This window comes from Corylus avellana, chromosome ca6, assembly GCF_901000735.1.
Source record: "Corylus avellana chromosome ca6, CavTom2PMs-1.0".
Taxonomy (NCBI): domain Eukaryota; kingdom Viridiplantae; phylum Streptophyta; class Magnoliopsida; order Fagales; family Betulaceae; genus Corylus; species Corylus avellana.
Window position 1 is genome coordinate 28,771,407 of NC_081546.1, and position 17,467 is coordinate 28,788,873.

At 37.0% G+C, this 17,467-nt stretch overlaps 1 protein-coding gene and 1 pseudogene across 1 annotated transcript; both read left to right on the forward strand.

Annotated features, from left to right (window-relative positions):
• The first annotated feature begins 1,195 nt into the window (after nt 1-1,195).
• Nucleotides 1,196-3,057, forward strand: LOC132184895 (class V chitinase-like). Its single transcript, XM_059598684.1, has 2 exons — nt 1,196-2,313; nt 2,929-3,057. Exons 1-2 carry the CDS (start codon nt 1,221-1,223, stop codon nt 2,946-2,948), a joined length of 1,113 nt encoding a protein of 370 aa, XP_059454667.1. The 5' UTR covers nt 1,196-1,220; the 3' UTR covers nt 2,949-3,057.
• A 754-nt stretch (nt 3,058-3,811) lies between these two features.
• LOC132184608 (class V chitinase-like) lies at nt 3,812-5,681 on the forward strand (annotated as a pseudogene).
• The last annotated feature ends 11,786 nt before the right edge of the window (nt 5,682-17,467 follow it).

The following is a 17,467-nucleotide window of genomic DNA, read 5'->3' on the forward strand; positions in this document are numbered from 1 at the left end:
TTCAAATGTCTTCCTCCTTCAACTGCATGATAATGTCTGCCCGCACAAGAGAGTTGTTAAATGTTTTGATTGATAAATACACGGATGATTTATTAATAAATTTTAGAATATATGGAAAAAATATATTTTATATATTTGATTGATATCATAATATTCTTTCTTTAGGAATTGATAGTAATCAAATCCTATAAATGTAACCAAATCTTGAGAATTTGATTATCACACTTGTATCATTCGCTCACTAGCTTATAAATAGTGACTTTCGTATTTTGTTAACCGTCCACCTTTTCAACCCTAATTTTCAATGTGATTCATAAAAGTATTCATCATTATTTCAAGAGTATCATTAAACGGAAAATAAACAACTTACAATACTATTAAATCACAAAAAAACAAGAACTATCTTTCATATTTGTCAACATCAAGATACGAGAGCGTGGAAGATAGAGGAAGCCTATCAATTGGGGTAAGTGATATCTTCACTGTCAAAATACAAAGTATTAGGCAGCAAAGCGTCAACGTTCTCCACCACATACAAAATGGACCAATCTAGTGCCTCCTCCCCATTGACCATTTAGCCAGTTCATCACCGACATATATAACATTGTGAAATAATATTCCACAAAATATATCCGTTTAATTAATTTGTTGGTTTCTACTGCTTGGAGAAGGGACCATATGGACAGCCTGATCGCTAAGAAATCATTGGCTTATCTTATATACACTACTCCCTGCCCCAAAGTTGAGAGCCCCCCTCCATGTGCTAGCTTGACGGTTATGGTTAACGGTTTTAGTTAATAACAACTAACTTTAACCCCTATTGTGCTCTTATACTAATTGCTAAGGCCTAACCATATTAAAAACCTTAAAATTGTTAGATATTAGTTTGGTTAAACCCTGGTATCCTTTGTCCATCTTCTTTTCTTTGGAAAATTTTAAGCTGACATTTTAGACCAAAGCAAGCTATACGTACGTAATTAACACTTAACCACCGCATTTCAACCACACTATATATCTTATACGCAATATATATAGGTAAGATCTCAAAGCTCCAAGGAAGTGTACGCTGCCTACAATTCCCTTAATATATATTGTACAGTCAAAGAAAAAAAAAAAAATCAGATTATTAATGCAAAATCGAAAAAAAAAAAAAAAAATGCTATATATGCATATGATCTCAAAGCTCTAAGGAATAGTACGCTGCCTACAATTCCCTTGCAATGGCTTTGAAAACATTTGTATATGTGCTTTCAACCTTCCTTTTCCTTCTCCAACTTCACCTCTTTGCAGGGCAGACAACTGTCGTGAAGGGCGCATACTGGTTTCCCGGCCTTGGATTCCCGGTGTCCAGCATAGATTCCACCCTTTTTACCCATCTCTTTTGTGCCTTTGCCGATCTCGACTCCACCAGCTACGAAGTCACCATTTCTTCCACAAACGCAGTTCCATTCTCAACCTTCACCCAAACCGTGCAGCAAAAGAACCCTTCAGTCAAAACTCTTTTATCCATCGGCGGCGGAGGCTGTAGTCCTTCAACCTTCGCTTTGATGGCTAGCCAAAACTGCTCACGTAAAACATTCATAGATTCCTCCATACGGCTTGCTAGGAATTACAGCTTTCATGGCCTTGACCTCGACTGGGAATACCCTTCCTCCGCCACGGAAATGACTAACCTCGGCTCACTCCTCACGGAATGGCGAGCAGCCATCGCCAATGAATCCAGCAGCACCAACAACACGGCGTTGCTTCTATCCGGCGCATTCTTTTACAATTCAAACTATTACACCGTGAATTATCCCTTTCAGGCCATATCAAACACCATGGACTGGATCAACCTAATGGCCTATGACTTTTATGGCCCCGGTTGGTCACCGAACGTGACCGGACCGCCGACTGCATTGTACAATCCAACAAGCCAAGTCAGCGGCGACACCGGCGTTAAAAATTGGATTCAGGCAGGTGTGGCAGCCAAAAAATTAGTCCTCGGCGTTCCATTTTATGGCTACGCATGGCTTCTAGCAAATGCTAATAACCACGAAATATTTTCTCCGGCTAATGGAGCGGTTACATCCATATCACCAGATGGGTCCATAACTTATAGCGGAATCAAGGATTTTATAAGCAATAATAATGTCACGGCAGTGTACAATTCGACGATTGTTACAGACTATTGCTATGCCGGGATGACGTGGATTGGCTATGATGATACGCAGAGCATCTATACTAAGGTTACATATGCTAAGGGAAACGGATTGCTCGGTTACTTTGCGTGGCATGTCGGCGCCGACAAAAATTTCACTCTGTCTCGGAATGGTAAGTATATATATATATGAATTCAATCATAAATTTATATCTATTCCAACTCATGCACTTAAAATTCTATTCCTATATATGTTATTGTCAGTCCAACAAAGTCATGTGATATCCGCTGCTTAGTTAATCAAGTCGTGTTAAGATTGAAGGGTTTGCCACAATTGATTAAATTATTTGTGTTTGTGTCGACCCATATAATCTTATAATCATAAGAGAAATGTTACACACACTCAAATGCATTCTCCTTGACGTGATAGTGATCCAAAATTTCAATAATGACCCATCTAAAATGTAATAGTAATTTTTACTATCATGTTAAAAAATGTACATTTGAAAATATAAGAAGTGAAAGTGTGTATAACATTTCTCATACACATAAATCAACATGCGACAAACTCGACCCATAAAGCCTGTTAGCAGCTGGCTAGGTTTCAACAATAACTCTTGTGAGTTTCAACCAAAGACAAACCAAATTTTTTGTTGTCTCCATGTGCCTTCTTTTTTGGTAAATACATGTTGTCGTCTCATGCATGGCATGTTTGATTATTGCTATTCCTATTTGGATTTGTAGTCTTCATTCTAACTTCTAACCTGTAATTCTTTCTGTTGTTGCAGCCTCAGTTACATGGGGATGAGCGTAGAGAGATATAGATTGGAGCTTGTATTATCAAGAATAAGACCAAATTAATTAACATCATAATGATATGTGTAATAAGCTCTAATAGATCCTATTAATGAATAATATTTCTGACTTCCACTGAGAGGTAGATTTTAGTCATTGAAGTTTAATTTTCCTCATAAATTAATTAACCATAATCAAAACTTGACTAAGAGCAAGCAAAGTAATCTATTTTTCACCTATCAAATATTGTCATTTTCTTTTGTATGGTAAATATGTTGTCACAACACCCAAAGACACCTCCTAGAGAAAACTCAAGTTTATTCTCGATTAATAAAAGCCTATGTTCTTTCTTGTAAAAAATCACGGCCAAAGACAAGAAAGAATATTGAAGAAAAGCCTCTTTTGTTTTATAGTGCATGTTTCCGTAGGTTGAAAGACCGGCCCAATTTACGTGGGCTTTTAGTGTGCTGGTGGGCCAAACCACATGGGCCTATACACAATAAGTCTCCCCCTTCAACCCATTAAGGAAGGAGATTCTTACATTAACGCTGTTAAAATATTAATTAAATAATTATATTTTAAGTTCTCGAAGAAGCTTTGATTTCAGCAACCAGATAAACACAAGAGCATTTTCAAAACAGCTGGCTTGATTGTTGGCGGAGGCTGATCTCAGACTATAACTTCATCTTGTTTTCTTTGGAAAATTCTTATAAGCTGACATTTTAGACCATGTAACGACCACGGCCACGGCACCGGCAGATTAGTCTTTTGCATATACCATTTCATTTTTGGACCTCTTTATGCCGATGGGCACTAAAAACTCCCACACTCCCATGAAAGTCGATCTCCATTGAAACAGTGTATATATGGGTTTAATATTGTTCAAACTTCAAACCCACCATCAGATAATTAATTAGCACCAAAGAGGAAAAAGAAAATCAAAAGAATAAGAAAAAACATCAAAAGTTGTCTCTTCTCAAACCTATATATATCTAATTATCTCATAGCTAGAGTAGACAAAGCAAGAGTCTGCACACTGCCCCTCTCCTTTCAATGGCTTCCCAAACGCTTGCATATGTACTTTCAACCTTCCTTTTCCTTTTCCATCTCCAACTCCACTTCTCCGCCGGACAATCCGTCGTGAAAGCCGCATACTGGACTCCCCGCAATTAATTCCCGGTGTCGAGCATAGACTCAACCCATTTCACCCATCTCTTCTGCGCCTTCGCCGATCTCAGCCCCAGCACCTACCAAGTCACCATTTCTTCCACAAACTCTGCCCAATTCTCAACCTTCACACAAACCGTTCAAAAAACGAACCCTTCTGTTAAAACCCTTTTGTCCATCGGTGGAGGAGAGTCTAAAGCTTCGACCTTTGCTTCAATGGCTACCCAACCCAGTACCCGTAAATCATTCATAGATTCCTCCATAAAGCTAGCGAGGGCTAACAACTTCCATGGCCTTGACCTCGATTGGGAGTACCCCTCCACGAAGTAGCAAATGACAAATTTTGGTTCACTCCTCAACGAATGGCGAGCCGCCGTCGCCGCTGAGTCCAAGAGCAGCGACAAGGCGCCGTTGCTTCTATCCGCCGCAGTCTTTTACTCCTCTGACTATTACTCGTTGATTTATCCCATTCAGGCAATATCAAACACCTTGGACTGGCTCAACGTAATGGCCTATGACTTATATACCCCTGATGCGAAAAACTCACCGACTAAGACCGGACCGCCGGCTGTATTGTACAATCCGACAAGCAAAGTTAGCGGCGACGCCGGCATCAAAGCTTGGATTCAGTCAGGCGTGGCAGCCAATAAATTAGTCCTCGGACTTCCATTTTATGGCCATGGATGGCGTCTGGTAAATGCTAATAACCATGGAATATTTGCGCCGGCGAAGGGAGCCGCCTCAGATGGGTTGGGTTACGGCGGAATCAAAGATCTCATCACCCAGAATAGAGCCACGGCAGTGTACAATTCCTCCATTGTTACAGACTACTGCTATGCCGGGACGACATGGATTGGATATGATGATAATCAGAGCATCTCTACTAAGGTTACATACGCTAAGGGAAAGGGATTGCTCGGTTACTTCGCGTGGCATGTGGGCGCCGACAAAAACTTTGCTCTTTCTCAGACAGGTTCGTATGAATATATTTCAATCATTTATATCAATTCCATTTTTATGCATTTAAATATTTGCTAAGCCCCAAGCAAACTATCAAAATCTGTCTGCTTAAAGTGATTGTAAAATAAATAAATAGAAAACGAAAAATTAAACTCCTTTATAATGTTGGGTCCATCGGCATGTGCTCTGTCTTCTTCTTCTTCTTATCAAATGTGCTTTGTTTTCTGGTCTTCTTCTTCTTGTTGTTGTTTAATTATCAAATGTGCTCTGTTTTCTTCTTCTTCTAATGGGCAATTCTTATTGTTGTGGCTGCAGCTTCGCGGGCATGGGGAGCGTAGAGATTGAATGAAGAAGCTTATTATTAATAAATAATATTGTATAAGGCCAATACATAGTCAGATATGTTATGTCATAGATATGTGTAATAAGGCGTGGTCGTATTTAAGGATGGTGTTTCCTACTTCCAATGAGATGGAGATTGTAGCCGTTCGATGTTTAATTTTGCCCCTAAACCGGAAGCAAAACTTCCGATAGCCAACAAATTGAGGTGAATAAGGGAGACTAGAGAATTCTCATATAATACAAGGAGCTTTGAGGAAGAGAGATAGTGAGGACGAGCTGCAGGAAAAAAAAAAAAAAAAAAAGAGTGAGAGAATAAAAGGTTTTTGGGGGTATATTAAAATTCAGTGCAATTGCTTGTTCGAACTATTTGCAATTTAAACGTACAGAGAGGGTTTTTGTCGGGTCCTTTTGCCCTAGCATGTGTTCAAGCAATCTGAGATCTATTCGAGTAAGTAGACTTTATAAAGAGTTCTCTTACAATTGCTAGTCTCGAGGATGTAGGATAATGACAGAAAATAATTTACGCAAATGGAAAGTGTAAACTATTTTACGTCTCATAAAGAATATTTTTATTTTAAAGTTGAATAATATTTTATGACACGACAATTAGTGAAATAGAGTAAATAGTTTACACCAAAACAAATGGGTGAAGCAATATAAAATGAATCAATTTAAAGTGAAATTGTGATCATAAACAACATTATTATTTGGTTTTTTCTGAAAAAAAAAAAACACCAAAAAAAAAAACCCTGAGCTCACAAGGAGCACCCACAAGAGACCCAACAATAGCCCACAAGAGACCGGAGAGATCCAGAGTACAAACACCCGCAAGAAACACCCACAGAAGCCAACAAAACCCAGAGTAGGCTTGGAAACAAAGGAATGTTTCACTATCAAAACTTTTGCAGGCGCAGGAATCAAAGGAGTATCTTCTAAAACCGGAGGTAAAGTCAAACAAATTGTCACAAAGAGACAAAATTGTCGTCGTCAATACGACACCTGATGTCGTATAGTGATTGGCAATTCACTTTTTCAGCCAAAGAAACAAGCAAGCTAGCTGGCCACCTCCTTCCACATATTCCGACTGACAGGAGCTTAATTGCATGGAAATGGCAGCTTTGAATGCTTCTTGACTTCCCGCTTTCACTAATCATCAGCCTTGCCTAATTGATGAAATTGTAACACATGTTTATTCTGTCCTTTAATAGGATAATCTCTCAATCCTAAGAAGTGAACCCAAGCCAAATCTAAAGAGAAGTGGCATGCATTTAGAAGCAAGCAAAGCCAAGGAGTCAATCATGTCTTCTGGATGCTTAGACCGTTCAACTTGAAAGAGAAGATTGGATTCAACTATTTGAATTTATGTTGTGTGCTGGACTACCTAAGACATTGAACCCTGTGTCTTGGGAGGCAGACAATTAATACATTGAACTTTGGTCTTGTTTGTTAAACAACATCACATTTCCCTACATTATTTATCTCATTTTTCAAAAAAATCAACATCAAAACATTCACTTTTTATAGCACATCATTTATTTTTTATATCACATCAATCACTTTTTACTGCTATTTAAATAAAAAAATCATTATAAAACAAATTTTTTTTTTTCACTTTTTAATACAACTTTTTCACTTTTCTATACTAATTATTACACTCATTTTTTTTTCCTTATCAATCATGAACAGTGCATTGTAAAGCCATTGTTATTTACCAAACAACACATTTGTTGTTAAAGTTACGTCTTTTGATAAAACTTTGGCCCTGTTTTCAGCTCTCTTCAATTTCATAGTAGGTTCCTCTGGACGCAACGAATTAGAATTTTTAGTAATTTGTTGTTCAGGTTTATCTCGATTTAATAGATTCAAATTGCTAACAAGTTTGTATGAAATCCTACCTATTTATCTACCTATTTATGTATGTGTAGATAGACCAACCACTCAAAATGTATTCTAACAAGTGAGCCTTATAAAAACTCGTTTACAGATCAACAAAAGCTGACTACACAAAGTACAATTCAGGAAAGACTTTGTCAATGAAAGGGTACCTGAAGACTTGTCAATGAAAGGGACCTGAGAAAGATGGCATTAATATGTTACTTCTCATCTGTTTAATATTTAAATATTAATTAAATAATATTTATTTTAATATTATTATTATATTTAGAGTTTTCATTTTTATTAATCCTTACAAAAATAAACATAACAATAAAAGAATTAATTTTTTTTTTTATGTATCAATCCTAAAACCGCATCAAATCTCTGCTAAGCACATGTTCTCAAACTGAAGCACACAAAAGCAAACTAACCAAAAGAAATTCACCAAAAATATTATCAAGAACCCATATAAAATTATCAAAATAAAAAAAAAAACAGAAAACAAAAAAAATATCCATATCGTGGCAGTAATTTCTTCATTTGATTCTTTGGTACACCTTTGTTTCAAACAAAACCCACAAAAAAATTTGTCAAAAACCCATACAAAACCCACCAAAAAAATCAAGCACAAAAATAAACATTACAACAAAAAATCAATTTTTAATTTTAAATTTTTTTTAATTTTTTTTTATTTATGAATCCTTACATCTTTGATACATCTGTTTCAAACAAAACCCACCAAAATTTTTTTTGACAAAAACCCATACAAAACCCATAAGAAAAATCAAGTACAAAAATAAAACATTACAAAAATATAAAAAATCAATTTTTTTTTTTTTTAATGAATCTTTACTTATTTTACCTGTTTCAAACAAACCCATCAAAAAAATTGTCAAAAAATCCATACAAAACCCACAAGAAAAAAACCCATACACCATTTTAAGTACAAGGATATTTATTTTTTTGGGTTAATTAATCTTATTTTACCGTGGGCTTATTATATTGAGACTTATTAAATTGAAGCATTTTTTAAATTACTTACATATTATGATTAGAGGGCTCAAGTTTTTATTAAAAAAAAAATGAGCCTTAAATTTTTTTTTTTTTAAAAAAAAAATTATTAAAAACTTTTTTTGACCTTTTTTTTTTTTTTTTTTTTTGCATTATTAATCCGGGGCCCTGGGCAAGTGTCTCACTCGCCTTGTGGTCTAGCTGGCCCTTAAGATCCTTAGAAAATTAATCCACCTTGACCTCCTGATCTCCACCATTTTCATGGCAAGCTTTTACTTTCTTCAGAATTGAAGTATAGCTTTGCTCCATGATGTCCAAAATTACCATCATTCTTCTTTTCCATATCTTTCTTTCTATACACTTGAACCCTTCAACTGCACAAACTTGGATCAAAGCAGGTTACTTGTTGTCCGGCAGTGGGTTACCTATTGCAGACATAAACTCAACCCTCTTTAGTCACCTTATTTTCACATATGCAGGTCTAAACTCTTCGTCCTACGAGCTCTCCACCTCATCCTCCGATGAGCCATACTTCTCCACCTTCACCAACACTGTTAAACAAAAGAACCCATCAATCACCACCCTCCTTTCTATTGGGGTGGAAGCGCAGACTATGCAGTCCTTTCATTGATGGTCAGCAAGGCTTCTTATGGAAAATCTTTCATCGACTCTTCAATGAAGATAGCAAGGCTTTATGGATTCCAAGGCCTAGACTTTTGTAGGGTTTCAGCAAACGCAAGCTCCGACATGACCAATATGGGGTTACTCTTTAAGGAGTGGCGAGCGGCTGTGAATTCTGAGGGAAAAAACTCTAGCCAGACAGAATTGATCTTGACTGCTGCTGTTCGATACTCACCGGATGTGCATAGCGCTTCTTTCCCGGTGGACTCCCTAAGGGATACCTTGAATTGGGTTCATGTCATGGCTTATGACTACTATGGTCCTGAGTGGTCAGACGTTACAGGTGCTTTTGCAGCCTTATATGACCCATTAAGCGAGGCTAGCACGGATTATGGCATTGGTGCATGGATTGGTGGGGGCTTGCCTGCTGGAAAGTTGGTCTTGGGCTTGCCTTTCTATGGGTATGCGTGGACGTTGAAGAATCCCAATGACAGTGCTATTGGTGCACTGGCTACTGGTCCAGCCATTACAGATGATGGAAGCATGAGCTATAAGGATATCAAGGCTTACATTCAGACAAATGGAGCTGATGTAAGATACAATGCTACATATGAAGTGAAATTCTTCACAGTTGGATCGGCCTGGGTCTGCTTTGATGATGCTGATGTGGTCAAAATTAAGGTTTCTTATGCCAAGCAGAAGAAACTACTTGGTTATTATGCGTGGCAAGTCTCTCATGATGACAATTGGGAGCTTTCTCTAGCAGGTAAGAGATGCAGCAGTCTTTGTTTTTTTTTTTTTATATCCCATTTTATTGAACACAGGAATGAATATTTCAATGTTAGGCCAATGTCAAGTTTTTGCCAATGCTTGTCTACATTTCAATGGCCTTTCCTGTTCGATTATACATATAATCTTTCTTTTTTCCCCTGTTTGGGTTTTGGTTGACAATAATTAGATTTCGATCAAATGAGGTAATTTATCAGGAGAAATGTCTACATGAGCAGACCGGGATCCCCTACAATTGAGGGATTCCTGTTATTACCCGGCTCCCTCCTCTTTGGGCAAAAGTCTATGAGAGGGAGGTAAGGCCTAACCGCCTAAGGGACCCTCTTAAGGCATGGGAGCCCTGCTGAGGCACGACTACCCTACAATTTCCCCTGCCCCTTCTCTGTGGGCAGGGAATTATAGGGGATCCCTATCCCTACATAAGCTTATATATTATCTTTTGTTTTATGTTTCTCCTGACTTGGCTGGCTTAAGCAAACTGACTTTTCATGGAGTCATTGGGTTGTCTTTGAAAGAGATAAGACATGATATATATATGACATTAATATTTATAGAATATTTGCTGGCATTGCTTTAATAAACTAAACTATATGAACATCCAATTATTTCAGCAATCAAAAGTATTAGAAGTCTGACAGTGACATTGTTTTAAGATCATTTTTGACATGATTCGATCATGGGATGCATTATCAGCTCAAGAGGAAGGAAATAATATTAATGGACAACACAAGGGGCGGATCGTTTTGACTACAACTGCTACCGTTGTTCTCCTACTGGGGCTTGTCATATGTTGCTTACGGAGGAGAATGTTCAAATTAAAAGGTAAAGTCTCTCTACTGCATGTACTCACCATCTATAATTGAAAGTTAGGATTATTTACTATTAACCACCATGATTGATCGAGGATCTGACAATTTTGGGCATCTTCTGTTCTTTTTTGTTTTGTTTTGTTTTGTTTTGTTAATTAATATAGGAATGGTTGTCACATCCAAAGAATCGGAGTCCAAAATTAATCATATGGAAGCTGCAGGAGATTTTAATGGCAATGTTTCTAATTTGAAGGGTTTTGTTTTAGCTGACATTGAGGTAGCTATAGATAGACTTTCATTTGAAAATAAACTTGAAGAGGGAGGTTATGGTCCTGTTTACAGGGTAAACTTCTATTAGACTGCAAATATTGTGGCGTTGCCCCATCATCATTACAAGTGCATCAAGTTTAAGACTAAACAAATTTGCAGAAACATAACTCTTATCTATGAAATGCTACATTTTGGCAGCAAGAGTAGAAAATGTCTTGTGGTATCTTAATGAAGGAAAATTACCAATTAATCATGGGTGCCTATTTATTTATCAGGGTGTATTACCACATGGGTAAGAAATAGCAGTGAAAAAGCTTTCAAAAACATCTACGCAAGGGTTTGAGGAGTTTAAGAATGAGGTTATACTTACTGCAAAACTTTAACATGTAAATCTTGTGCGGCTTCTGGGATTTTGCATTGAGAGGGATGAAAAAATGCTGATCTATGAGTACATGCCAAACAAAAGCTTGGACTTCTACCTCTTTGGTATGATATCCTTCCAGCAATTCAATTACCATAATGAGAGAATGTTAAATGCAATAAGCTCTTGCATCTTTTGCATAGAAAGCAGCAGGCCAATAATTACTGATGCTGACACTTGTGCCAAACACCCTTTAAGCTTAAAAAAAGCCAAGGTCAACTCAATTCAAGCATATAGGGATACTGGCACAAGGTGTCTTTTAAAAATTTTGGGTATTTTTTTGCAACTTATTCCTTTATTGGCCCCATGACAATTGAATGACTAACTTTTCATGATCTAATTTGATATAGACCCTATGAGACGCTATCTATTGAATTGGAGAAAACGCATTGAAGGGATCACTCAGGGGCTTCTATATCTCCAAGAATACTCGATAATAACAATTATTCACCAAGACTTGAAAGCTAGCAACATTTTATTAGATGACAAGATGAAACCCAAGATCTTAGACTTTGGTATGGCTAAAATTTTCAAGAAAGATGATCAGGAAGCCAACACGGGTCGGATTGTTGGAACATAGTAAGTACTTTTCCTAAAAAGCTTTATAACCTAAGCTTTCTTGTCAGTTACATAATTAATTTTGATGTTAAAAAATTCAATGTAGCGGTTATGTTCCTCCCGAGTATTTTAGAAAAAGAGTGTATTCCACAAAATCTGATGTTTATAACTTTGGAGTTCTGCTTCTACAAATCATTAGTGGCAAGAGGACCGCTCATTATTATGGTTTTGATGAGAAACTAAACATCCTAGAATATGTAAGTAACTTTTGTAAACATTGTTAAGACAACCGTGGATCAAAATTTTACACTTGTTTTCTGTTTTCCAAGTATTTGATGCTTACTGTTGTATAACTTCAGGCATATGTGCTGTGGAAAGAAGGCAAAGGCATGGAATTTATGGATTCTACTCTGGTTGACACACTTTCATCGTGCAAATTAATTACATGCATACAAATAGCTCTTTTATGCGTTCAGGAAGACACTAGACAGGCGATCTATGTTAAAAGTTTCTTCAATGCTAAAAAATGAAACTACAGTTCTAACAACTCCGAAAAAGCCAGCCTTTTCAAGGAAAACAGATGAAGAGGAGAAAAATAAATGTAGATTGCAGTCAGAAATTTGTTCTAATAATGATGCAACAATCTCCGAACTAGTTGCACGATAAGCTTGGAGGGCTTGTGAAACTAATATAGTTATTTTTTTTTTTTTAAAAAAAAAAAATCCCATTTTTCCCATTTTTTTTTTCATAGACATGGTCTATATGGTCATTAACTATCACTCTATTATCTTCATTGTTGCTAAACTCGTATTTTCATAATCCACAGCCGAGTTTGACATTGAGGGCAATCCTAATAGTCTACATAGTGTAAACTCATTATGAATTTGTTGAGCAATACAAAATGGTCATTGACAATTTAAGTCCATGCACTATATATATATATATTCAAATCGCCATGACATTTTCCTGAGTGTGATTAGGTTTGTCCTCATCCTACCAAATCTGTACCTTCCCAGTCTCTGTTTGGTTTTAAGTCTGTGGGTGGACTGCTACAGTAGTAATTCACTAATAAGTTTTGCTATTAAATCATGAACATGCATATCTCTGGAAATTGGTATGAACTATATATACATAGAGTAATAATGTTAAAAATTATATTTTTATTATATTATTATCTTATTCGGCTGATGAAACAGTTGGAATCGGCCTTAGTTAAAAAGAAAATAAAAAAAAATTAAAGGCCCATTGACGCAACCATATCAACAAAATAAGATACTAGTTAAATAAATGTGTGTTTTTCAACAATATTCATACATACAGAGCAACGAAACCAAAAGTTTTATTGAAAAAGGGTCGATGCATGAATGAAATTCATTCGTGTAATATATATATATATATACACGAAAGCAGGGCAGATGAAAGTAAGTCCAACAAATGATACCTCATTTGATTCATACTTTATCATGTATCTTTCTCTTTGCTGAAGAAATTATTTTGCTCACCAAAAAGACAAAATTGACATCGTCCACACGATTCCTGATATCAATGTCATTGTCCATGGTCTTAATGACGAATACCTATTTGCAATTCAGTCTTTCAGCAAAACCTCCTTTCAGATGTTCCCAATAAGAACAACTTTTTTCAATGGAAAACATTTTACGTTATTATTAATACATTAAACTCTGTTTTGGAAGTTACCTATCTTGGTAAAATTTTGGCCATGTTTTCAATTTCGTAGTAGGTTGAAAACGTTGGCCATGTTTAACTTTTTGTTCGTTCTTTGTTATGGACAAAAGCTTACTACACACCGGCCAATTAATGTTACCTCTCCTCTCTTCAACTGTCTCAGAAGATCCTTCCAAAATTAATCCACCTCCTGATCTCCACCAATTTCATGGCAAGCTGTTACTTTCTTCAGAATTGAAATATAACTTTGCTCCATGATGTCCAAAGTTGTCATCATTCTTCTTTTCCATATCTTTCTTTCTTTACAGTTGAATCCTTCAACTGCACAAACTTAGATCAAAGCAGGTTACTGGTTCTCCGGCAGCGAGTTCCCCGTTTCAGACATAAACTCAGCCCTCTTTACTCACCTTATTTGTGCTTTTGCTGGTCTAAACTCTTCGTCCTACGAGCTCTGTACCTCATCCTCCGATGAGCCATACTTCTCCACCTTCACCAACACTGTTAAACAAAAGAACCCATCAATCACCACCCTCCTTTCTATTGGGGGTGGAAGCGCAGACTATGCAGTCCTTTCATTGATAGTCAGCAAGGCTTCCTATAGAAAATCTTTCATCGACTCTTCAATGAAGATAGCAAGGCTTTATGGTTTCCAAGGCCTAGACCTTTGTTGGGTTTCAGCAAACACAAGCTCCGACATGACCAATATGGGGTTACTCTTTCAGGAGTGGCGAGCCGCAGCGAATTCTGAGGCAAAAAACTCTAGCCAGACAGAATTGATCTTGACTGCTGCTGTTCAATACTCACCGGATGTGGATAGCGCTTCTTTCCCGGTGGATTCCATAAGGGATAACTTGAATTGGGTTCATGTCATGGCTTATGACTACTATATGCCTCAGTGGTCAAACTTTACAAGTGTTCTTGCAGCCTTATTTGACCCATCAAGCGAGGCTAGCACGGATTATGGAGTTGGTGCATGGATTGGTAGGGGATTGCCTGCTGGAAAGTTGGTCTTGGGCTTGGCTTTCTATGGCTATGCGTGGAAGTTGAAGAATCCCAACGACAATGCCATTGGTGCACCCGCTACAGGTCCAGCCATTACACCTGAAGGGGACATGAGCTATAAGGAAATCAAGGCTCACATTCAGAGATATAGGGCTATTGTAAGATACAATGCTACATATGTAGTAAAATTCTTCACAGGTTGATCAGCCTGGGTCGGCTTTGATGATGTTGAGGTGGTCAAAATTAAGGTTTCTTATGCCAAGCAGAAGAAACTACTGGGTTACTTTGTGTGGCAAGTCCTTTATGATGACAATTGGGAGCTTTCTCTAGCAGGTAAGAAATGCAGCAGTCTTGATAATCTATTTGATGTTCTCTCCACAATGTTAAAATAATACTTTTAGAATGCTAATCTAATAGCCCACGTAGTTAAAGAATTCGAACATGTCAATATGACTTGAATGATCATCTTAGCCCCCAAAAAATAAGAAATTATATCCCATTTTATTTAACCCATGAATAAAGATTTCAGCGTTAGGCCAATGTCAAGTTTTCGCTAATGCTTTCAATTGGGATCCCTGTTATTACCCCGCCCCTCCTCTTTAAGCAGGGGTCTATGAGAGGGGGGCAGGGGCCTCCTAGGGTGTGGGAGCCCTGATCGGGGCAAGGCCTCCCTAAAATTTCCCCTGCCCCTCCTACATCAGGGTGTGGGAGTCCTGATCCGGGACGTTCAATGGAGTTATTGGGTTGTCTTAGAAAGAGATAAGACATGACATATATGACATATTTATAGAAGATTATATGAACATCCAATTATTTGAGCAATCGAAAGTATTAGAAGTCTGACAGTGACATTGTTTTAAGATCTTTTCTGACATATTCATCTCTTATAAATTCGATCCAGAGATGCATTATCAGCTCAAGAGGAAGGAAATAATGGACAACACAAGGGGCGATTATTAGTGATTGTTTTGGCAACAACTGCTACCGTTGTTCTCCTATTGGGCCTTGTGATCTATTGCTTAAGGAGGAGAATGCTCAAATTAAACAGTAAAATTTTTCTACCACATGTACTCAAAATCTATAATTGGAACTGAGGATCATTCACTATTTTAACCACCATGATTGAGGAACTGACACTTTTGGGCATCTTCCTTTTTTTTTTTTTTTTAATATAGGAATGGTTGTTACATCTAAAGAATCAAAGTCCAAAATTAATCATATGGCAATTGCAGGAGATTTTAATGGCAATGTTCCTAATCTTCAAGTCTTTATTTTAGCTGACATTGAGGCAGCTACAGATAGACTTTCAATTGAAAATAAACTTGGAGAGGGAGGTTATGGTCCCGTTTACAAGGTAAACTTCTGTTAGACTACATATATTGTGGACATTGCCCCATCATTACAAGTGCTTCAAGTTCGAGACTAAATAAATTGGCAGAAACAAAACTCTATCTATAAACCACTACCATGCTACATTTTGGCAGCGGGAGTAGAAAATGTCTTACAGTATCTTAATGATGGAAAGACACCAATTAATCATGGGTGTCTATTTATTTATCAGGGTGTGTTACCAAATGGGCAAGAAATAGCAGTGAAAAAGCTTTCCAAAATGTCTACTCAAGGGTTTGAGGAGTTTAAGAATGAGGTTATACTTACTGCAAAACTGCAACATGTAAATCTTGTGCGACTTTTGGGATTTTGCATTGAGAGGGATGAACAAATGCTGATCTACGAGTACATGCCAAACAAAAGCTTGGACTTCTACCTCTTTGGTCTGATATCTTTCCTGCAATTCAATTACAGTAAATGAAAGAATGTTAAATGCAATAACATAAGAGTTCTTGCATCTTATTCACAGAAGGCTGCAAGCCAATAATTACTAATGTTGACACTTGTGCCAAACACCCTTTAAGCTTAAACAAAGCCAAGGTCATCTAATTTCAATCTTATAGGGATACACAAGTTGTCTTTTTAAATTTTTGGGCATTTTTTCGCATCTTATTCCTTTATTAGCCCCATTATAATTGAATGACTGACTTTTCACAATGTCATTGACATAGACTCTATTAGGCGATATCTATTGGGGATTGGAGAAAACGCATTGACATCATTGAAGGGGTTACTCAAGGGCTTCTATATCTCCAAGAATACTCAAGAATGACAATTATTCACCGAGACTTGAAAGCTAGCAACATTTTATTTGATGACGAGATGAAACCCAAGATCTCAGACTTTGGTATGGCTAGAATTTTCAAGAAAGATGATCATGAAGCAAACACAGGTTGGATTGTCGGAACATAGTAAGTACTTTGCCTAAAAAGCTTTATAACCTCAGCTTTCTTGTTAGTTAAATAATTGATGTTAAAAAATCCAATGCAGCGGGTATGTTCCTCCTGAGTATGTTAGAAAAGGCGTGTACTCCACCAAATCTGATGTTTACAGCTTTGGATTTCTACTTCTACAAATCATTAGTGGCAAGAGGACTGCTTGTTATTATGGTTTGAACGAGAACCTAAGCATCCTAGAATATGTAAGTAACTTGAGTAAACATTGCTAAGACAACTATGGATCAAAATCTTACACTTCTTTTCTTTTGCTGAGTACCTATGTACATTTCTGTTTTCCAAGTATTTGATGCTTAATATTCTATAATTTCAGGCATATGAGCTGTGGAAAGAAGGCAAAGGCATGGAATTTATGGATTCTTGTCTGGATGATACACTTTCATCGTGCAAATTAATTAGATGCATGCAATGCAAATAGCTCTTTTATGCGTCCAGGAAAACGCAGACGATAGACCATCTATATTGGAAGTTTCTTCAATGCTAAACAATGAAACTGCAGCTCTAACAACTCCAAAAAAACCAGCTTTTTCAAGGAAAACAGAAGAAGAGAAAAATCAATCCATTGAGCAGCCTGAAGTTTGTTCTGTTAATGATGCAACAACCTCAGGACTGCGAGCACGATGAGCATGGAGACCTTGTGAAACATATATAGTATATATAGTTAATTAATCTAAAA